This window comes from Salmo salar, chromosome 27 (assembly GCF_965601325.2).
Source record: "Salmo salar chromosome 27, fSalSal1, whole genome shotgun sequence".
Lineage (NCBI taxonomy): Eukaryota > Metazoa > Chordata > Actinopteri > Salmoniformes > Salmonidae > Salmo > Salmo salar.
The window spans coordinates 39,551,534-39,575,000 of NC_138317.1; the positions used below are offsets into that span (position 1 = coordinate 39,551,534).

General features: G+C 43.9%; 1 protein-coding gene across 8 annotated transcripts in view; it reads left to right on the plus strand.

Annotated features, from left to right (window-relative positions):
• The first annotated feature begins 82 nt into the window (after window positions 1–82).
• Window positions 83–23,467, plus strand: part of LOC106589035 (protein phosphatase EYA3) — a 36,823-nt gene continuing 13,438 nt past the window's right edge. For 2 of the 8 annotated variants that reach the window (XM_045709250.2, XM_014178685.3), the window contains exons 1-9: window positions 13,041–15,787; window positions 16,404–16,473; window positions 17,446–17,810; window positions 18,774–18,920; window positions 19,206–19,276; window positions 19,913–20,102; window positions 21,289–21,458; window positions 21,676–21,759; window positions 23,138–23,227. In XM_045709250.2, coding sequence (XP_045565206.1) covers window positions 15,607–15,787; window positions 16,404–16,473; window positions 17,446–17,810; window positions 18,774–18,920; window positions 19,206–19,276; window positions 19,913–20,102; window positions 21,289–21,458; window positions 21,676–21,759; window positions 23,138–23,227 — 1,368 coding nt within the window. In that variant the 5' untranslated portion in view covers window positions 13,041–15,606. Of the gene's footprint in view, window positions 178–2,747; window positions 4,874–9,013; window positions 9,122–9,773; window positions 9,875–12,526; window positions 12,577–13,040; window positions 15,788–16,403; window positions 16,474–17,445; window positions 17,811–18,773; window positions 18,921–19,205; window positions 19,277–19,912; window positions 20,103–21,288; window positions 21,459–21,675; window positions 21,760–23,137; window positions 23,228–23,467 lie in introns of those variants that run through there. The other 6 variants (XM_045709252.2, XM_045709251.2, XM_082970241.1 and 3 more) reach the window with 6 other exon arrangements.

Sequence of the window (23,467 nt, forward strand, 5' to 3'; positions counted from 1 at the left end):
TTGGGAACCCGGGCCCTGGTCTAGACTGAATTCTCAGGGTTAACCACACGCATGCGTACGGCGTACCATAAAGCGTCTAAACTTCCTGCCAAATAGTGGTCCCTAACAACAGACAAAGCGGTGTGGAATCAATACGAAGCCATTCAACTAACAAAAATAAAACACATTACCCCAATGGTAAGGTACATTTGACTAACTCTAATCCTATACCTAGCTATATAGCCTATATCCATGTTGGTGAATTTTCGTAACTTTGAAAGTGAAGTTCCAACACTCCGTTGGCTAGCTAGCCAGCTAACGTAGCTAAAAACAAATACGCGAACTAGCTAACACTTTCTAACCAACTCCAAGCTATGGCCCCGGAAACTTACCTGGGTTATTGCAATTAAATGCAGATTTAAATATCTCCAACCATATTTATAACGTTTCAATGCCTCCTTGTTTTCATTTAGCTAAACGAGAAGCCACCTAACGTAGCTAAATAGTAATTTCTCTTATTTGCTACCTGGACTTCACTTTCAGAAGCTGACGCTTAACGTTACTCTGGAAAATTAAGCATGTTCTAGTAAGCGTGATATCGCTAGCACCTTTATTTCATGAAAATACATTTTTAGCTATGTGGAACCTGATGTTAAATTCAGTGTTGTTGCTAATGTGTGTAACGTTAGCTCACTTAGCACACACACTTCTGTTTTGGGCATGCGTGCTAAATGATCTATGTCAAAGTCCCCCGGCTAATTGTTATAGAATGGAACTTGGATTTGCGTATTATTATTTTTTTTAACTAGGCAAGGCAAGGGTTTGCTGTGTTATGTGTCACTTTTATGGGCATGTCGCAGCAGTGTGTAGGAGAGAGATTCCTAGCGTGCAGGAGGACATGGGACAGAGCAATGTGTAGTTTCGGTGGAAAAAAGTTGTCAACTGTAAGGTTTCCCATTTAGCTGGGAATCGGAGGTGTCCGGTGCGAGAGAGGCAGGTTGAGGTGGCCAGGGTCAGAGTAGTAGTGCAGAATATGTACAGGATGCTGAGGCATAGGGTGGATCAAGAGTGAAGGATTCTGAGAGGATCCCCGTGACTAGAAGGATAGGCCAATGAGTTTATGGTTAGTACCCACACATTTATTCCACTACTTTAACCCAGTCGAATCCTACCTGAGAGGACGGGACACTACCAGTTAATACACCCTGTAGCTATTCTGAAGTCCAATCTCGTACCCCCACATTTATTTCTGTGACTTATGTTCCATCTCTGCAGTACAGTTGATAACCATTGCTATGAATGCTAAGAAGCCAACCTTAATGAAACATACAGTATCACTCATTGGCCTATCCTTATATATATGAGTACCAGTCAATAGTTTGGACACACCTACTCATTCCAGGGTTTCTTTATTTTTACTGTTTTTTTACATTGTAGAATAATAGTGAAGACGTCAAAACTATGAAATAACACATATGGAATCATGTAGTAACCCAAAAAGGGTTAAATAAAAATATGTTATATTTGAGATTCTTCAAAGTAGCCACCCTCTGCCTTGATGACAGCTTTGCATGCGCTTGGCATTCTCTCAACCAGCTTCATGAGGTAGTCACCTGGAATGCATTTCAATTAAAAGGTGTGCCTTGTTAAGTTGATTTGTGGAATTTCTTTCCTTAATGTGTTTGAGCCAATCAGTTGTGTTGTGACAAGGTAGGGCTGGTATGCAGACACAGCCCTATTTGGTAAAAGAACAGCTCAAATAAGCAAAGAGAAACAACAGTCCATTACTTTTTTAAGATATGAAGGTTAGTCAATATGAACAATTAAGAACGTTAAAAGTTTCTCCAAGTACAGTTGCAAAAACCATCAAGCATTATGAAGAAACTGGCTCTCATGAGGACCGCCACTAGAATGGAAGACCCAGAGTTTCCTCTGCTGCAGAGAATAAGTTCATTAGAGTTACCAGCCTCAGAAATTGCAGCCCAAATAAATGCTTCAGAGTTCAAGTAACAGACACATCTCAGCATGAACTGTTCAGAGGAGACTGCTTTAATCAGGCCTTCATGGTCTAATTCCTGCAAAGAAACCTCTACTGAAGGACATCAATAAGAAGAAGAGACTTGCTTACGCCAAGAAACGAGCAATGGAAATTAGTCCTTTGGTCTGGAGTCCAAATGTGAGATTTTTGGTTCCAACCGCCGTGTCTGTGTGACGCTGTGTGGGTGAACGGATGATCGCCGTATGTGTATTTGCCACCGTGAAGCATGGAGGAGGAGGTGTTATGGTGTGGGGGTGCTTTGCTGGTGACATTGTCTGTGATTTGTTTAGAATTCAAGGCACACTTAACCAGCATGGCTACCACAGCATTCTGCAGTGATACGCCATCCCATCTGGTTTGCGCTTAGTGGGACTATCATTTGTTTTTCAACAGGACAATGACCCAACACACCTCCAGGCTGTGTAAGGGCTATTTACCAAGAAGGAGAGTGATGGAGTGCTGCATCAGATGACCTGGTCTCCACAATCCCCTGATTTCAACCAAATTGAGATGGTTTGGGATGAGTCGGACCGCAGAGTGAACAAGTGCTCAGCATGTGTGGGAACTCCTTCAAGACTGTTGGAAAAGTATTCCAGGTGAAGCTTGTTGAGAGAATGCCGAGAGTGTGCAAAGCTGTCATCAAGGCAAAGGGTGGCTATTTGAAGAATCTCAAATATATAAAATATATTTTTGATTTGTTTAACACTTCTTTGGTTAGTGCATGATTCCATATGTGTTATTTCATAGTTTTGTTGTCTTCAATATTATTTTACAATGTAGAAAATAGTAAAACAATTAAATGGTATTAAATGGTACCTTCTCCCCCTGTTGTCCACAAAATGACATGCTATTTATTTATTTATCTATTTATATTTTTACGTTACTATGGAATTTCTCTAGTGAAGGTTCTGAGAACTGGCTACACCATAGGGTAATATCAGGCAATCACTGAGCACAGCAAGTTCCAGGTTACCTACATAACAGCAGGTGCCGGGATTAGGTCGAGCTTACGTATGGTTTTCAAGACAGAGATAGTATTGGATTCACAATAGTCTCACGAGCCAGATCTTAACGGCGTATTAGGCTAGAGGCCAGATTCACAATAGGCCTAAATTCATTAGAAAATACCCAGGTCAGGTCTATTTGCAAACCTTTAAACCATCTTATTTTAAATTCCTATGTAAAAAAAAAAAAAAAAAATCTATCAGTGTTACACTGCACTGCAGATGACGGGAATGTTTTTAGACTTTTAATTGTGTTATAAGTGCCCTCATTTGTTTCTTAAGCTTTGCTTTTTGGTCTTGCCTGCTAGTAGTACTGGGAGATTCCAGCGTTATGGACATTATATGTGCAGGCACAAATCACAACTTTGAATGTCTCAGAGAATGGACCTTTTTTCAGAGAATTAATCTTTTAATCTGTCTATAGTACCCATTTGAGGGGTGGCTTCTAAATATTGGCATGTTGGAGGTATTATGGATGTTACATCACAACACTTTTGTTGTTATTTGGAATGTTTTTAAAATGTTTGCAGATGGCATAGTATCTAATAGGGTGTATCCTTTTTATACATGTCAGAAGTTTACATACACCTTAGCCAAATACATTTTAACTAAGTTTTTCACAATTTCTGACATTTAATCCGAGTAAAAACTCCCTGTTTTAGGTCAGTTAGGATCACCACTTTAAGGTAAGAATGTGAAATGTCAGAATAATAGTAGAGATAATGGTTTATTTCAGCTTTTATTCCTTTCATCACATTCCCAGTGGGTCAGAAGTTTACATATACTCAATTAGTATTTGGTAGCTTTGCCTTTAAATTATTTAACTTGGGTCAAATGTTTCGGGTAGCCTTCCATAAGCTTCCCACAATAAGGTGGGTGAATTTTGGCCCATTCCTCCTGACAGAGCTGGTGTAACTGAGTCAGGTTTGTAGGCCTCCTTGTTCATACACGCTCTTTCAGTTCTGCCCACACATTTTCTATGGGATTGAGGTCAGGGCTTTGTGATGGCGACTCCAATACCTTGACTTTGTTGTCCTTAAGCCCCTTTGCCACAACTTTGGAAGTATGCTTGGGGTCATTGCCAGCTTGCTACCTATGGCCCGGCTAGCTGTCTGAATCTCACTGGACCCTTATGATCACTCGGCTAAGCATGCTTCTCCTTAATGTCAATATGCCTTGTCCATTGCTGTTCTGGTTAGTGTTTATTGGCTTATTTCACTGTAGAGCCTCTAGCCCTGCTCATTATACCTTATCCAAACTTTCAGTTCCACCACCCACACATGCTATGACATCTTCTGGTTTCAATGATGTTTCTAGAGACAATATCTCTCTCATCATCACTCAATGCCTAGGTTTACCTCCACTGTATTCACATCCTACCATACCTTTGTCTGGACATTATACCTTGAAGCTATTTTATCGCCCCCAGAAACCTGCTCCTTTTACTCTCTGTTCCGGACGTCACAGACGGCCAATTCTTATAGCCTTTAGCCGTACCCTTATCCTGCTCCTCCTCTGGTGATGTAGAGGTGAATCCAGGCCCTGCAGTGCCTAGCTCCACTCTTATTCCCCAGGCACTCTCTTTTGATGAGTTCTGTAACCGTAATAGCTTTGGTTTCATGCATGTTAACATTAGAAGCCTCCTCCCTAAGTTTGTTTTATTCACTGCTTTAGCACACTCTGCCAACCCATATGTCCTAGCCGTGTCTGAATCCTGGCTTAGGAAGTCCACCAAAATCTCTGAATTCTTCATCCCTAACTACAACATTTTCAGACAAGATAGAACGGCCAAAGGGGGCGGTGTTGCAATCTACTGCAGAGAGAGCCTGCAGAGTTCTGTCCTACTATCCAGGTCTGTACCCAAACTATTTGAAATTCTACTTTTAAAAATCCATCTCTCTAAAAACAAGTCTCTCACCGTTGCTGCCTGCTATAGAACACCCTCTGCCCTCAGCTGTGCTCTGGACACCATATGTGAACTGATTGCCCCCCATCTATCTTCAGAGCTCGTGTTCCTAGGTGACCTAAACTGGGACATGCTTAACACCCCAGCCATCCTAAACTTGATGCCCTCAATCTCACACAAATTATCAATGAACCTACCAGGTACCACCCCAAAGCCGTAAACACGGGCACCCTCATAGATATCATCCTAACCAACTTGCCCTCTAAATACACCTCTGCTGTTTTCAACCAAGATATCAGCGATCATTGCCTGCATCCGTAATGGGTCAGCGGTAAAACGACCTCCACTCATCACTGTCAAACGCTCCCTGAAACATTTCAGCGAGCAAGCCTTTCTAGCCGACCTGACCCGGGTATCCTGGAAGGATATAGACCTCATCCCGTCTGTAGAGGATGCCTGGTTATTTCTTTTAAAATGCCTTCCTCACCATCTTAAATAAGCATGCCCCTTTCAAGAAATTTAGAACCAGGAACAGATATAGCCCTTGGTTCTCTCCAGACCTGACTGCCCTTAACCAACACAAAAACATCCTGTGGCATTCTGCATTAGCATCGAACAGCCCCCGTGATTTGCAACTTTTCAGGGAAGTTAGAAACCAATATACACAGGCAGTTTGAAAAGCCAAGGCTAGCTTTTTCAAGCAGAAATTTGCTTCCTGCAACACAAACTCAAAAAAGTTCTGGGACACTGTAAAGTCCATGGAGAATAAGAACACCTCCTCCCAGCTGCCCACTGCACTGAGGATAGGAAACTCTGTCACCTCCGATAAATCCACTATAAATGAGAATTTCAATAAGCATTTTTCTACGGCTGGCCATGCTTTCCACCTGGCTACCCCTACCGCGGTCAACAGCACTGCACCCCCCACAGCAACTCGCCCAAGCCTTCCCCATTTCTCCTTCTCCCAAATCCAGTCAGCTGATATTCTGAAAGAGCTGCAATATCTGGAGCCTTACAAATCAGCTGGGCTAGACAATCTGGACCCTTTCTTTCTAAAATTATCTGCCGAAATTGTTGCAACCCCTATTACTAGCCTGTTCAACCTCTTTCGTATCGTCTGAGATTCCAAAACATTGGAAAGCAGCTGCAGTCATCCCCCTCTTCAAAGGAGGAGACACTCTTGACCCAAACTGCTACAGACCTATATCTATCCTACCCTGCCTTTCGAAGGTCTTCGAAAGCCAAGTCAACAAACAGATTACCGACCATTTCGAATCCCACCGCACCTTCTCCGCTATGCAATCTGGTTTCAGAGCTGGTCATGGGTGCACCTCAGCCACGCTCAAGGTCCTAAACGATATCATAACCGCCATCAATAAGAAACAATACTGTGCTGCCGTATTCATTGACCTGGCCAAGGCTTTCGACTCTGTCAATCACCACATCCTCATCGGCAGACTCAATAGCCTTGGTTTCTCAAATGATTGCCTCGCCTGGTTTACCAACTACTTCTCTGATAGAGTTCAATGTGTCAAATTGGATGGCCTGTTGTCTGGGCCTCTGGTAGTCTCTATGGGGGTGCCACAGGGTTAAATTCTTGGGCCAACTCTTTTCTCTGTATACATCAAGGATGTCGCTCTTGCTGCTGGTGAGTCTCTGATCCACCTCTACGCAGATGACACCATTCTGTATACTTCTGGCCCTTCTTTGGACACTGTGTTAACAACCCTCCAGACGAGCTTCAATGCCATACAACTCTCCTTCCGTGGCCTCCAACTGCTCTTAAATACAAGTAAAACTAAATGCATGCTCTTCAACCGATCGCTGCCTGCACCTGCCCGCCGTCCAGCATCACTGCTCTGGACAGTTCTGACTTAGAATATGTGGACAACTACAAATACCTAGGTGTCTGGTTAGACTGTAAGCTCTCCTTCTAGACTCATATTAAACATCTCCAATCCAAAGTTAAATCTAGAATCGGCTTCCTATTTTGCAACAAAGCATCCTTCACTTGTGCTGCCAAACATACCCTCGTAAAACTGACCATCCTCCCTAATCTTACTACATTTGCACACACTGTACATATATTTTTCTATTGTGCTATTGACTGTACGTTTGTTTATCCCATGTGTAACTCTGTTGTTTTTGTCGCACTGCTTTGCTTTATATTGGCCAGGTCGCAGTTGTAAATGAGAACTTATTCTCAACTGGCCTACTTGGTTAAATAAAGGTGAAATATATATATACTGCTCAAAAAAATAAAGGGAACACTTAAACAACACATCCTAGATCTGAATGAAAGAAATAATCTTATTAAATACTTTTTTCTTTATATTTCTTTATATAGTTGAATGTGCTGACAACAAAATCACATAAAAATAATCAATGGAAATCCAATTTATCAACCCATGGAGGTCTGGATTTGGAGTCACACTCAATTAAAGTGGAAAACCACTCTACAGGCTGATCCAACTTTGATGTAATGTCCTTAAAACAAGTCAAAATGAGGCTCAGTAGTGTGTGTGGCCTCCACGTGCCTGTATGACCTCCCTACAACGCCTGGGCATGCTCCTGATGAGGTGGCGGATGGTCTCCTGAGGGATCTCCTCCCAGACCTGGACTAAAGCATCCGCCAACTCCTGGACAGTCTGTGGTGCAACTTGGCGTTGGTGGATGGAGTGAGACATGATGTCCCAGATGTGTTCAATTGGATTCAGGTCTGAGGAATGGGCGGGCCAGTCCATAGCATCAATGCCTTCCTCTTGCAGGAACTGCTGACACACTCCAGCCACATGAGGTCTAGCATTGTCTTGCATTAGGAGGAACCCAGGGCCAACCGCACCAGCATATGTTCTCACAAGGGGTCTGAGGATCTCATCTCGGTACCTAATGGCAGTCAGGCTACCTCTGGCGAGCACATGGAGGGCTGTGCGGCCCCCCAAAGAAATGCCACCCCACACCATGACTGACCCACCGCCAAACCGGTCATGCTGGAGGATGTTGCAGGCAGCAGTAAGTTCTCCACGGTGTCTCCAGACTCTGTCACGTGCTCAGTGTGAACCTGCTTTCATCTGTGAAGAGCACAGGGCGCCAGTGGCGAATTTGCCAATCTTGGTGTTCTCTGGCAAATGCCAAACGTCCTGCACGGTGTTGGGCTGTAAGCACAACCCCCACCTGTGGACGTCGGGCCCTCATACCACCCTCATGGAGTCTGTTTCTGACAGTTTGAGTAGACACATGCACATTTGTGGCCTGCTGGAGGTCATTTTGCAGGGCTCTGGCAGTGCTCCTCCTGCTCCTCCTTGCACAAAGTCGGAGGTAGCGGTCCTGCTGCTGGGTTGTTGCCCTCCTACAGCCTCCTCCACGTCTCCTGATGTACTGGCCTGTCTCCTGGTAGCGCCTCCATGCTCTGGACACTACGCTGACAGACACAGCAAACCTTCTTGCCACAGCTCACATTGATGTGCCATCCTGGATGAGCTGCACTACCTGAGCCACTTGTGTGGGTTGTAGACTCCGTCTCATGCTACCACTAGAGTGTGGTAGAGCATTCAAAAGTGACCAAAACATCAGCCAGGAAGCATAGGAACTGAGAAGTGGTCTGTGGTCCCCACCTGCAGAACCACTCCTTTATTGGGGGTGTCTTGCTAATTGCCTATAATTTCCACCTGTTGTCTATTCCATTTGCACAACAGCATGTGAAATGTATTGTCAATCAGTGTTGCTTCCTAAGTGGACAGTTTCATTTCACAGAAGTGTGATTTGACTTGGAGTTACATTCTGTTGTTTAAGTGTTCCCTTTATTTATATTTTTTTAAATGAAAGAGTCTTGATGGTTCCAAACTCTTCCCATTTAAGAATGATGGAGGCCACTGTGTTCTTGGGGACCATCAACGCTGCGGAAATGTTTTGATACCCTTCCCCAGATCTGTGCCTCGGCACTATCCTGTCTCTGAGCTCTATGGACAATTCCTTTGACCTCATGGCTTGTTTTTTTTGCTCTGATACGTATTATCAACTGTGAGACCTTATATAGACGTGTGTGTGCCTTTCCAAATCATGTCCAATCAATTGAATTTACCACAGGTGGACTCCAATCAAGTTGTAGAAACATATCAAGGATGATCAATGGAAACAGGATGCGCCTGAGCTCAATTTCGAGTCTCATAGGTTCTGAATACTTATGTAAATAAGGTATTTCTGATTTTTATTACATTTGCTAACATCTTTAACCTGTTTTCGCTATGTCATAATGGGGTATTGTATGTAGATTGAAGGAAAACAATTATTTAATACATATTAGAATAAGGCTGTAGCTTAAAATGTGGCGAGAAAAAACAGTCAAGGGGTCTGAATACTTTCCCGATTGCACTGTAAACGTACGGTTGGTGGCTGAAAATGAGGTTAGATCTTATCCAGCGGACCACCTATTGATACGACAGCTTGCACCTGAACACCTAATGCCTCTGATATAATCCACAGAGAATACAATTCCCTAAATGTAGGCTAGGTCACATGTAAGGAGGCACGCTCCCCTTAATCCACTTAACTGTAAACATTGGAGTGGTGGGGTCACGGTGCAACGTTAGTGCTGCACGTGTCTCACCTGTCTCGCCTGCCCTCCCGTGCGGGTGATTAGACAAACTGTGCCCCCGGTGGGGCGATATCGTGCCTCTGTTGATCAAATCCTACGATAGTAGGGAGGGCGGGGGTTGAACCGGAGATGTGTCACGGGAGGATGGGGGACGGCATCACGGCTGGTCCAAAAGAGAGGCTACTTAAAGCACTGGTCCTGTCCACTCACTCTGTACATACTGTGTTTTTTTGTCTGTCTGTTTGTGTGAAGCAGTGTCCAGACAGCCTCCCCAAGAAGTAGAGAGTAGAGACGTGTCAGGAGGAAGTGGCTCAGCGGACATGGATGACTCACAGGACCTGCCTGAATTGCCGGTGAGTTCACACTTCACCCTGACAGTTACCTTACTATCACCTCACACCTTTACATACGCTAATGTTTACACCATTGGCGGTTGGTGACGTTTTAAGATGAGGGAGGACGCAATTTTTTATTTTTTTGATGAGCATGACATTATCTATTACAGCATATTGGATGACTGTGATTCATATTCTATTCACCCAGTTCCATGTAACAGCGATAGGTTTAGACTTCTACATGATACTCTAATTATCCCTATACCCATCATGAGGTTGCTACAATCTAGCCTATGAATGAGAGTTTGCAACGTAGGTGCACACAGATCGACAGAAATTATAGAGTAATCAAGGTGACAGACAGTGACACATTCAGTACCGCCTTGCACACTCTGGCCTGCATCTAGCTGATCTAGGGTGGAATCATTAGTCCAACAGTTGCAAACAAGAGTTTCTATTGGACATATTCAGGTATGTTTATCCCTGTTTCATTTGCTTCAGTTTAAGAATCATTTTTCAACAGAATTGGCAGAATGACTACACCCCTGATCACACGCAAACACAGTTCACTTTATTTTTATCTTTTTAATTTAACCATTATTTAACTAGGCAAGTCAGTTAAGAACAAATTCTTATTTACAATGACTGCCTACACCGGCCAAACCCGGACGACGCTGGGCCAATTGTGCGCCGCCCTATGGGACTCCCAATCACGGCCGGTGGTGGTAGCCTGTGATACAACTTTCATAGCAGCCACATGCAAACAGCATTTTCATTTTGCTCATTGTATAATACCTGCTCGCAGCTACACACTCTCCTCCTCTCACCTTTTCCCTTCACTTGTGGACTTCAGTGCACAACACATCAGCTGTCTGTGACCAGGCGGGAAAAATAACTTTCCAAGGCATACCTTTATATCATAACCGCTAACCGCAACACACAACCTACATCGTTCTCACCATATCAACTAACGTCATAGTCAACATAGCTACTAGAACTAACGCGTTATTAAACCCGCTACAATCATACAGTACAGTGTACCGTCAGCAAGCAGTTTAGCAGTTACACCAGCGGCCCCAGGTGGCAATAAATTAATAAAAACCAAAAGCTTACCTTGACTTAGAGGAGCCAGCTAACTAACATAGCATCCCTCTCTGTTTGAGTAGGCTAAACCATCTAGCTTCATTTGCTAGCAAATAGAAACAAATACAACAAAAATATAGCTAGCTTGCTCTCTCTTGCTTCTCCTTCATTTGTAAATAAATAAATACTATTGTCTTTCTCTTTGAGTCAACTACTCACAGCTGTAGCTTATGCTTTCAGTACTAGATTCATTTTCTGATCCTTTTTATTTTTGTGGACAACATGTCACTTCATTCTGCAAGAGCTCTGATAGGTTGGAGAATGTCCTCTGGAAGTTGTCATAATTTCTATGGAAGGGGGTGAGAACCATGAGACTCTTAGGTTATGTATTGAAGTCAATGTACCCAGAGGAGCACGGAAGCTAGCTGTCCTCCGGCTACACAATGGTGCTACCCAATGGTGCTGTTGTGGCTACTGTAGACCATTTTTTTTAAATTAATTATTTGGTGACGTGAATACATTTTGTTTAGTTTTATCTGAAAAGGATAACTTCTTTTAATGTTTGACTTTTTTTTATTTTTATGAAATTCACTGAGGAGGATGGGCCTCCCCTTCCTCCTCTGAGGAGCCTCCGCTAGTTGACACCAACTGACTGTCCTCGTTTGTGGGTCATTCCACGAAATGAGTGCCTCTTGCGTCCATTTGATATTTTTAAGTAGAAATTGTGCACAAATATTAAATCTTAAAAGCCTCATTAAATTAAATGTCCTTTTAATATAACATATATGTAATAAATCAGATTTTTATTTTTTTTATGAAAAATTCTGCATATCTAGGAAGATTTTGACCCACCTAATCCCAACATTTCTCCATGTTTTCACCATCATTGTAAAGCCCTAGTTATTTTTTGCTTTGACAGTCATTTCTGAAAAATATTATTTATTTAATGTGGTTAGTGATTGATTCATTGTAATGTAAAAAAAAAAAAAAATGGTGAAAATGTAACTTGAAAAAACATGAAACATCTAATATAGTCTTTGAACAGAAACACAATACAACTAATAGTCAGATCATAGAGATAATGAGCTGGTTCTATTCTTTCTTTTTTTGCCATTTTCTGGTGTTTGTGGTGGAAAATTTAGCTGGTCGAGCATAACATGTCAACCCAGTTACCCATAGATCGGCTAGAAATGTTTTTAACATTGACATTTTTTTGTTGTAAAGCTTGCATTCAATTGCCCCTCCCTGATGCACACAACAAGCTTCCATTTCCCCTGTCACAATGGGATTAATGGATGACTTAAGATGAACTCGTCAACCCTGTTACGGTCTTCTGTGTTTATTTAGCACTTAATAGGCAGTTACTATAGTATTTCAACAACAAAAAATGTATTTAACCTCTTGAGATGGGAAAACATTTTTTATTAAGTTGAATGTGCTCTTTGACAGAATATTAAAATTAGGTGAAATAAAAATTCACTAAATGAACTGCTCAAAAGGCACCTAATTGGTGGAACGACACTTGTAAGTGGAGACTAAAAGAAGAGCTGACGTCATTGATGTAGCCTGTGTGTTTTACTTTTACAGACCAAGAAGGCCAGACATGAGCTGGATGTTGGACTGGACCAAGAGCCGAGGTCAGTTTTAATTGTTTATTTTCTAACCATCAATGTTTTTTAAAATGGAAAGTCACTCAGAATGAATAAGATGCATGTTCTTATGTGACCAAAGGAGCAGATGTTTGACAGGGTCAGTCAGCTTTGTCACTCACACTACAGTCACTCACTCACTAGAGTCACTCACTCACTAGAGTCACTCACTCACTAGAGTCACTCACTCACTAGAGTCACTCACTCACTAGAGTCACTCACTCACTAGAGTCACTCACTCACTAGAGTCACTCACTCACTAGAGTCACTCACTCACTAGAGTCACTCACTCACTAGAGTCACTCAGACACCAGAAGATTCTTGAGTGATTGTTTTTTCGTATTGTTGCTGTTAGTGGTCTTTCAAAGATTCTCACGTTGAGGGCTAGACCGATAAGTGCGGATTGTTTAATAGTTTGATGGTCCATTTTGACTTGACTCTCATTACCACAGGTAATGCTGACCAGAGTATGTGAGCGGCGCTGGAGCGGAGCGAAACCAATTTGACTGGAGTGCGGAGCGAGATATCCAAAGGCTGGAGCGTCAGCCTTCTCGCCTGCTCCAATTTCGCTCCAGTAGCGCTCACTTCACGAGCTCAGGGCATGCCCGGCCCAGCATGCATTTGTAGTCTACTTGTGTGCTGTTATAGCCCCTTGCTTTAGCTACTGTCATGGCGTTCACTAAATATTTCCATAAAGAAACTGATAAAACACACAGCTGCTAAATCAGGGTGACTTACAAAGATGAGAACCAAGAGAGGGAGTGTGGTGATGTAGTGTCCACAACTAAAGAATCATTGTGGAATCTGAAAAGACACATATCCCCAAAACATGATGGTGTACTTACTACGTGCACATGCTAAAAGAAAGGAGTGAGGTTTGTAGATAATTAAGTGTGTCATTGTAGCAAAGTATTTATAAACAAAAAATCAGATCTCCTAATTTTTGTTTTACTATCTATATACAATAGGCCATAATTAATTTTGGCCCAATAGGCCTGGCATATTCCAACTTTCAAAGTGCTTTCTGTTATAATAGGGTTATTTTGCGTGAAAACCTCTGCATTTCTGCCCAGCCTGGCAAGAGTGGCCAAAAGGGTGTTGAGCATCCCCAGTGACTGCAAACGCGGAGGACATTCTCCGCTGCTGTCCTGACTCCAGGCACCATTACATGAGCCTGAAGCCACAGACTGGACAAACTCGTGTTTCTAGAAATGAATACAAAAGCACTGTAGACTGAGCCAAATAAGATGTTTTTTTCCATGTAATTTGTATTTAATTCAGCCTACAGTACCAGTCAAAAGTTTGGACACCTACTCATTCATGAGTTTTTCTTTATTGTTACTATTTTCTACATTGTAGAATAATAGTGAAGACATCAAATCTATGAAATAACACACATGGAATCATGTAACCAAAAAAGTGTTAAACAAATCAAAATGTACTTTTCCTTAACTCTGCGGTCCAACTCATCCCAAACCATCTCAGTTGGGCTGAGGTCGGGTGATTCTGGAGGCCAGGTCACCTGATGCAGCACTCCATCACTCTCCTTGGTCAAATAGCTCTTACACAGCCTGGAGGTGTGTTGGGTCATTGTCCTGTTGAAAAACAAATGATAGTCCCACTAAGCGCAAACCAGATGGGATGGTGTATTGCTGCAGAATGCTGTGGTAGCCATCCTGGTTAAGTGTGCCTTGAATTGTAAATAAATCACTGACAGTGTCACCAGCAAAGCATCTCACACCTCCTCCTCCATGCTTCACGGTGGGAACCACACATGCAGAGATCATCTGTTCACCTACTCTGCGTTTTACAAAGACACGGCGGTTGGAACCAAAAATCTCTAATTTGGCCTCATCAGATCAAAGGACAGATTTTTGGGGTTTCTTTGCAGCAATTCAACCACGAAGGCCTGATTCATGCAGTCTCCTCTGAACAGTTGATGTTGAGATGTCTGTTACTTTTATTTGGGCTGCGATTTCTGCAGCTGGTAACTCTAATGAACTTATCCTCTGCAGCAGAGGTAACTCTGGGTCTTCCTTTCCTGTGGCGGTCCTCATGAGAGGCAGTTTCATCATAGCGCTTGATGGTTTTTGTGACTGCACTTGAAGAAACTTTCAAAGTACCTGACTTTTTCTGCATTGACTGACCTTCATGTCTTAAAGTAATGATGGACTGTCATTTCTCTTTGCTTATTTGAGCTGTTCTTGCCATAATATGGACTTGGTCTTTTACCAAATAGGCCTATCTTCTGTATACCAGCCCTAACTTTTCACAACACAACTGATTGGCTCAAACGCATTAAGAAGGAAAGAAATTCGACAAATGAACAAGGCATATCTGTTAATTGATATTAGCGTTCCAGGTAACTACCTCTTGAAGCTGGTTGAGAGAAATATATTTTTATTTGTTTAACACTTCTTTTGGTTACTCCATGATTCCATGTGTTATTTCATTGTTTTGATGTCTTCACTATTATTCTACAATGTAGAACAAAGTAAAAATAAAGAAAAACCCTGAAAATAGTAGGTGTCCAAACATATGCGCAATTCATAGACTATAATGATTTACTAAAATTAAATGTTTTAAGTGCTGAGTGCTTTATGTCCCTACCAGCCTATTGTGTTGCACTCACAAATGCTTCACAATGTATTTCTTTGTAGGCTATAGCCTTGAAATTACAGCCTAAATAATAAATTGTAGTTCCTCCTTAGTCTCCCTGTCTGTCTCCTGACCTATTTAGAGTGTTTCTATGCTGTTTAATATGACATGTAGCCTATTTAAAATGGTGAGCTTCTTACCTTCACCGTTTTAATGTTTATTCAACTACTTTTCATTCAAATCATATGGTTTGGTTTCAATACTTCAAAACCAAATGGTAGGTCCAGGTAGTCACAAAAAAAATAGATGCATGTTGGTTAAATAGTGACATAATGAATGGAGTGAATTTGGAGCGCCAGTTTATTTTTTCCCTGTGAGTGCAGCGCAGTTTTTTTTTTTTTAGCGGAGCAGTTGAAAAGGATGCTCACATACTCTGGTGCTGACCGTGCTGTGGGAAGGAAATGGGCTGTGATATTTGGTACATGGATGTCGATGTGTGTTTTTAGGGGACTACGTGATGACCAGATCCCTCCTACTCTCTTGGGCTCAGGAGATCAGGACAATTCATACTCTACGTTGTCTGATGCCCAGCTTGATGGAGGTGAGTGGCTTCTAAGAGAAGATGTCTATCTGTTTGGGTGTGTGGGTATGGAGAACGGATGGAATTATACTGTCGGTTGAATAGACACCATCAGTGGTGGTTCATTGGTACAGATGGTTGACTGTTGGTTCAGTCAGAGAAGGAGTGAGGCCTTGGGCTTGTGACGAGTCCATAACTCGCACACACCGGTACGAGCAACACGCACACACCGGTACGAGCAACACACGCACACACCGGTACGAGCAACACACGCACACACCGGTACGAGCAACACACGCACACACCGGTACGAGCAACACACGCACACACCGGTACGAGCAACACACGCACACACCGGTACGAGCAACACACGCACACACCGGTACGAGCAACACACGCACACACCGGTACGAGCAACACACGCACACACCGGTACGAGCAACACACGCACACACCGCTACGAGCAACACACGCACACACACACACACCGGTACGAGCAACACACACGCGCACACCGGTACGAGCAACACACTCCTTGGGTCTACACTCCCTTTTCATTTGTCATAATGAGAGCATGTTTTGTAAAAAAAAAAAAACATGAAATTAAGCTTAGCTATCGTTGTTCTTTTTTTCCCAGCGGTGGCCAGCAGAGTGCTCACCACAACAACAGCCTCTGAATATAACTCACACATCTACCAAGGAAGCAGGTGAATATCCTCAGCTGTGATTGGTTATTCAGTGTTTCCTGGTCCTGCGGAGCCAAAGAGGTGCACAAGTTTGTAATATCACTAACACACCTGAAAATCTAAGGCGTGATGATGAGTTGTTTTGTTGAATCAAGTGTGATAGTGCTAAGACAAAAAACCAAAATGTGCACCCCTTTAGGTCCCCAGGATTGGGAAACACTGGGTTACATGTATGTTGGGACTTGCATGCCTGTTCAATTAAAACTTTATTGTTCCCGCAGGGAAATGCATGTTGCAGCCAGTGTTATGATGATTTCTAGTTCTACTGTATAATTGCTAACATAGGACTGTATCTGTGGAAAGTCAGAGACCTTTTTGAGAATAGCTGTTCAGGACCCATATTGTCCTACCAAGCAAAAAGGCAGTAACTGCTCATAGAGTGGAACTGAGAAAAATGGCTTTTATTTACCTTGGTTTCACAATAACTTTATGCAGTTACTACTAACATGACCCCAATTTTCTTCCGAACACAATACGAGGCAGGATACTTGTCCACATGATTAAGCATGTATTTAATGTATCAAAAATAATGACATTAACTCATTTTTGACCAAATTAGCAGTTACTGCCTTTTTGCTTGGTAGGGCAGCACATGTATCAAGTTTTTCAGAGTGAGGTGTGCTGATCTAGAATCAGATCCAACCTGTCCGTAATAATCTGATTCCATGTGATCAAAAAGGCAAAACTGATCTTAAATCAGCGCTCCTACTTTGAGACTCTTGATAAATGCGGGCCTAGTTCTCCGTTGCATGCTATTGGGTAGAACTTTATTGCAAAATTCTGATAACTTTCCCAAAAGGAATAAGCAATAGATCTGTGAAACATTCAACCGGAATTTCTATAAAAAAAATTTTTTTTAAGAATTTGGGGAAAGTTTCCAGAATTTTGCAACCTTACACAGACATGCTGTATCTCTCCCCGTCTATCCCACAGACCAGCAGTCACATCCTACACCACCAGCCAGGGTGCCTTTCCTCCTCTGGCCCAGGCCACTGTCTACACCGCCTTCCCCCAGGCAGGACAGACCCAGGCCACTGTCTACACCGCCTGCCCCCAGGCAGGACAGACCCGGGCCACTGTCTACACCGCCTGCCCCCAGGCAGGACAGACCCAGACCACTGTCTACACCGCCTTCCCCCAGGCAGGACAGACCCAGGCCACTGTCTACACCGCCTGCCCCCAGGCAGGACAGACCCAGACCACTGTCTACACCACCTTCCCCCAGGCAGGACAGACCCAGGCCACTGTCTACACCGCCTTCCCCCAGGCAGGACAGACCTACGGCCTCCCACCATTTGGTCAGTCCCTCCACGCTGCTCTAAGTCTTCTAATATAGTGTAAAGCAGGAATGGGCAGTGGGGTGGCGCCCCTTTTTTATAGGCCTGCAGATTTAGGAGCTCAGTCGGTGTCTTATTGTTGAGAGTTAGAATAGTAGAATACACATGGTGCAATATGGAAACATGGTTGTGCATCTTATGTTAGTCACTGACACACTCAATTAGCCCATGTCACCTAAAACATTTTTTATTGCTAAGTTAGTCTAGCCAGTTAGTCACTCTCACTCAGATATCGTATTTAAGAACGGTAAACATTTCTCTCCACCTTATAGTAAAATGTGTGGAATTGCAGAAAATTCGTTATAAAATCGCAAAATCTTCTCTCCCCGCCCCATGGCAAAATGAGTAGAATTGCAGGAAATGAACTCTAAAATGTATATATTTCTTCTCTCTACTGTCAAGGGGGGAGGCTGCTAAAATGTGTTGCTCACAGTTCAAATTGTGGCCCCCCAGATTGTGCCCCCCCCCCCATCAAAGATGACCATCTGTGGTGTAGAGTGAGGTTGCCGCTAGACTCTTGTTGCATTTTCCCCACTAATGCTTACGGTTGGGATTGGGGGAGCTGATCCTAGATCTGGACCCTAGGGGGAGCTGATCCTAGATCTGGACCCTAGGGGGAGCTGATCCTAGATCTGGACCCTAGGGGGAGCTGATCCTAGATCTGGACCCTAGGGGGAGCTGATCCTAGATCTGGACCCTAGGGGGAGCTTCACCCCAGAGCTTCCTAACATCTCTTGCATAATAACCCAACACTACGCTTTGGTTTGTTTATTACACTTGAAGCTAGACGGCTACGTCTTGCAACAAATAAGTTTCAACTTTCTTGACTGAAAAGTATTTATTTATAACTTGTTTCCTTCTCTTACATCTCTTCTTCTTTCCCGTTCTACCTCCTTTTGCTCGCTCGCTCCCTCCCTCCCTCAGGTGCTATGTGGCCAGGTATTAAGTCAGAGACGGGGCTGCCTGATGCAGCACCCTCTGTTGGCCAGCCTGGGTTTCTCAGCTTCAGATCAGCATATACCTCAACCCAGCCAGACCCAGACCATGTGCACTGCTCATACCCCAGCCAAGGCAAGCCATCTATCTCACTACGTGCTGGAAAAGACTTATCAGTGCCAGCACATTCCTGATCGGTCCCATAGTGTGAACCAGGCAGTTTACTGGACACAACTATCAGGGGGCTAGAATTTAAACAGATGTATTCTTGCACTTTTCACTACTGATGCTACTACGGACCCTTGGGTGAAGGATCTTGAATAGTCAGAATGAGATGAAGTATTGATTCCAGTCTGTTTTTTTTGTTTTGTTTTGTTTTTGTTCTCCAATGTTTTGACGTGTCTGGTTTTTCTCCACCAGGCTCCAGTTTCACTACATCCAGTGTGTACACTAACATCCCCTGCGCTTCCGCAGCTACAGAGGCTCACCAGGTAAGGACTGGCCGTCTGGCTTGGAACAGGGAAATCAGAGCAAAAATGTCACTGGAGCCTATGTGAAGTGAACTGTCTTAAGGCATGCACAAAAATCTCTATACAGAGCCTTCCCGTGCAGTGCGTGGTGAAGTCACTATACTGTTACGTAGGGAGCGGCGGGGTCTAAAGGGAGCGGCGGGGTCTAAAGGGAGCGGCGGGGTCTAAGTCCTTTTTGTGGTGGACCATTCTTGATACACACAGGAAACTGTTGAGTGTGAAAAACTCAGCAGCGTTGCAGTTCTTGACACAAACTGCTGCACCTGTCACCTACAATCATACCCCGTTCAAAGGCACTTAAATCTTGTCTTGCCAATTCACCCTCTGAATGGCACACACACACAATCCATGTTTCAATTGTCTCAAGGCTTAAAAATCGTCCTTTAACCAGTCTCTTTCTCTTCATATACTCTGATTGAAGTGGATTTGTGACATAAGGGATCATAGCTTTCAGCTGGTCAGTCAATGTCATGGAAAGAGCAGGTGTTCTTAATGTTTTGTCCACTCAGTGTAGAGAAAGGTTTCTCATTTGGGATGCATCCTTGTTGTTTCACACGGATCTTCATGTGTCGTCTCTGTGTGTTTGTCCTGCTGCAGGAGTTCAGCAGCAACTATAACGTAAACTCTCTGGGCCAGACCCAGTTCCCTCAGTACTACGCCCCGCCCCTTAGCTACGTCCCCGCCGGGCTGCCCAATAGCGAAGAGAATGGATCCAGTATGGGTGTGGCCGGGTATCCAGCTATAAAGACGGAGGGCAGTGCCTTGGCTGGACTGCCCAGCACTACAGGTACATCAGCCGTTCCTCATAACAATAGCTACTAGTTACCGTTGGTACCAGTTACCATAGCTACTAGCTACCTGTGGTACCAGTTACCATAGCTACTAGCTACCTGTGGTACCAGTTACCATAGCTACTAGCTACCTGTGGTACCAGTTACCATAGCTACTAGCTACCGTTGGTACCAGTTACCATAGCTACTAGCTACCGTTGGTACCAGTTACCATAGCTACTAGCTACCGTTGGTACCAGTTACCATAGCTACTAGCTACCGTTGGTACCAGTTACCATAGCTACTAGCTACCGTTGGTACCAGTTACCATAGCTACTAGCTACCGTTGGTACCAGTTACCATAGCTACTAGCTACCGTTGGTACCAGTTACCATAGCTACTAGCTACCTGGGGTGCCAGTTAGCATAGCTACTAGCTACCTGGGGTGCCAGTTAGCATAGCTACTAGCTACCTGGGGTGCCAGTTAGCATAGCTACTAGCTACCTGGGGTGCCAGTTAGCATAGCTACTAGCTACCTGGGGTGCCAGTTAGCATAGCTACTAGCTACCTGGGGTGCCAGTTAGCATAGCTACTAGCTACCTGGGGTGCCAGTTAGCATAGCTACTAGCTACCTGGGGTGCCAGTTAGCATAGCTACTGGCTACCTGGGGTGCCAGTTAGCATAGCTACTGGCTACCTGGGGTGCCAGTTAGCATAGCTACTGGCTACCTGGGGTGCCAGTTAGCATAGCTACTGGCTACCTGGGGTGCCAGTTAGCATAGCTACTGGCTACCTGGGGTGCCAGTTAGCATAGCTACTGGCTACCTGGGGTGCCAGTTAGCATAGCTACTGGCTACCTGGGGTGCCAGTTAGCATAGCTACTGGCTACCTGGGGTACTAGTATCGTCTTACCTTAGGACCATGCAGGTACTTCTGATACCTCCCGTTATAGGTATCACTCTGTCTTACTGTATGAATGCCAGTTCCATACTCATTGCATGTGTACATGTATTTGGATGGATAGCACTGTGGGATCAAGTAGGAAGTTTAAATTGTTTTGTGTTCTCTACATTGCCTTGATTATGGGCTTGTTAGGCCATATATAGGCTGAGGTGTTCAACTTTCAGAAACATGGAGGGTTTAATGTCTTTGTGTGCAGTGTTTCAACTGTCAGTCTTCAACATGTCTGTGCCCTCTACCTCAGATGCATGCCCACGTGAGAACCTCCCGCCCGGGGTAGCCCTGCCTACAGGTGTGGCCCTCCCCATGGGGGCCCTAGACCAGGATGAGGCAGGGAGGAGGAACCCTGCTGGGAAGGCTAAGGGGAAGGCCAAGAAATCAGACAGCAACCAGCCTACTGACGCTGACCTGGAGGTAACCATAAGGCCCACATCAACACAGATCTACAACCATTCATTCATATAGCTACAGACTAACACATGAATCAGCTACTCTGCTCTACTAAAATGTGTTCTTGTTTTAATATATTCCTGTTATTTTATAAGATCCTGGAATCATGAAAATGTATTTCTGATTTAATCCCTTAATGCCTTAGTTACTGACCCATTTGTCCTCTTCCCCTCTCTTTCAGCGAATCTTTCTGTGGGATCTGGATGAAACTATCATCATTTTCCACTCCCTGCTCACTGGGTCCTTCTCTCAGAAGTTTGGCAAGGTATGTCAAAATCATACTGGGTCATATTTTGAGCCATCGTGTTATTCAAGGCATTACAGTGCATTCGGAAGGTATTCTGACCTTTCCCACATTTACGTTACATCCTTAATCTAAAATGGATTCAATTGTTTTTTTCCCCCTTATCAATCTACACACAATAACTGAAATATCACATTTACATAAGTATTCAGACTTTTTACTCAGTACTTTATTGAAGCACCTTCTTGGGTATGACGCTACAAGCTTGGCACACCTGTATTTGGGGAGTTACTCCCATTCTTCTCTGCAGATCCTCTTAAGCTCTGTGAGGTTGGATGGGGAGCGTTGTTTCACAGCTATTTTCAGGTCTCCAGAGATGTTCGATCGGGTTCAAGTCCGGGCTCTGGCTGGGCCACTCAAGGACATTCAGAGACTTGTCCCAAAGCCACTCCTGCATTGTCTTGGCTGTGTGCTTAAGGTTGTTGTCCTGTTGGAAGGTGAACCTTCACTCCAGTCTGAGGTCCTGAGTGCTCTGGAGCAGGTTTTCATCAAGGATCTCTCTGTACTTGCTCCATTCATTGTTCCCTTGATCCTGACTAGTTCCCAGTCCATGATGCTGCCATCCCCCATGCTTCACCATAGGGATGGTGCCAGGTTTCCTCCAGACGTGGTGCTTGGCATCCGGGCCATAGAGTTGAATCTTGGTTTCATCAGACTGGAGAATCGTGTTTCTCATGGTCTGAGAGTCCTTTAGGTGCCTTTTGGCAAACTCCATGCGGGCTGTCATGTGCCTTTTAGTGAGGAGTGGCTTCCATCTGGCCACTCTACCATAAAGGCTTGATTGGTGGATTTCTGCAGAGATGACTGTCCTTCTGGAAGGTTCTCCCATCTCCACAGAGGAACTCTGGTGCTCTGTCAGAGTGGCCATCGGGTTCTTGGTCACCTCCCTGACCAAGTCCCTTCTCCCCCCGATTGCTCAGTTTGGACTGGCGGCCAGCTCGGTGGTTCCAAACTTCTTCCATTTAAGAATGATGTAGGCCATTGTGTTCTTGGGGACCTTCAATGCTGCAGAAATGTTTTTGTACCCTTCTCCAAGTCTAAAATCCTGTTTCTGCTTTGTCATTGATGAGTGACATTTTTTAGAATAAGACTGTAAACGTAACAAAATGTGGAACAAGTCAATGGGTCTGAATAATTCCCGAAAGGCTCTGTATTTTATTAAGATTCATTTGTAGTTTAAAGATGATCAGATGGCTTTGCATTCTTGCTAACCTCTCTCTCCTTTGTATTTGGGGTTGTGCAGGACCCAGCCTCTGTACTGACATCTGTATAATAGAGATACATTTCTCTATTGATGGGTGATCAGATTTCTATTGATGTGAATGTTTGGGTTGTGTAGGACTCCGACACTGTGCTGAACCTGGGCCTTCAGATGGAGGAGCTGATCTTTGAGCTGGCAGACACACACCTTTTCTTCAATGACCTGGAGGTAGCTACCTACAGTGATAGTCTTCTCTGTCCCTGACGACTCACTGTCTTTCTCAAAGAGCTTAACAGTCAGAAGAGGCTAAGTATGTGGTGGCTAGCGACTGTTTTTGTGTTGAATTAAGTTCTAAAGCTGTTGCAGTTAGATTAGCTGTTGTTGGTGTGAGCTAGTGACTGTGTCACAGAATGACAGAATGTTGGATTGAATGGTGATGATTTTCGACTAAATGGTTGACACGCCCCC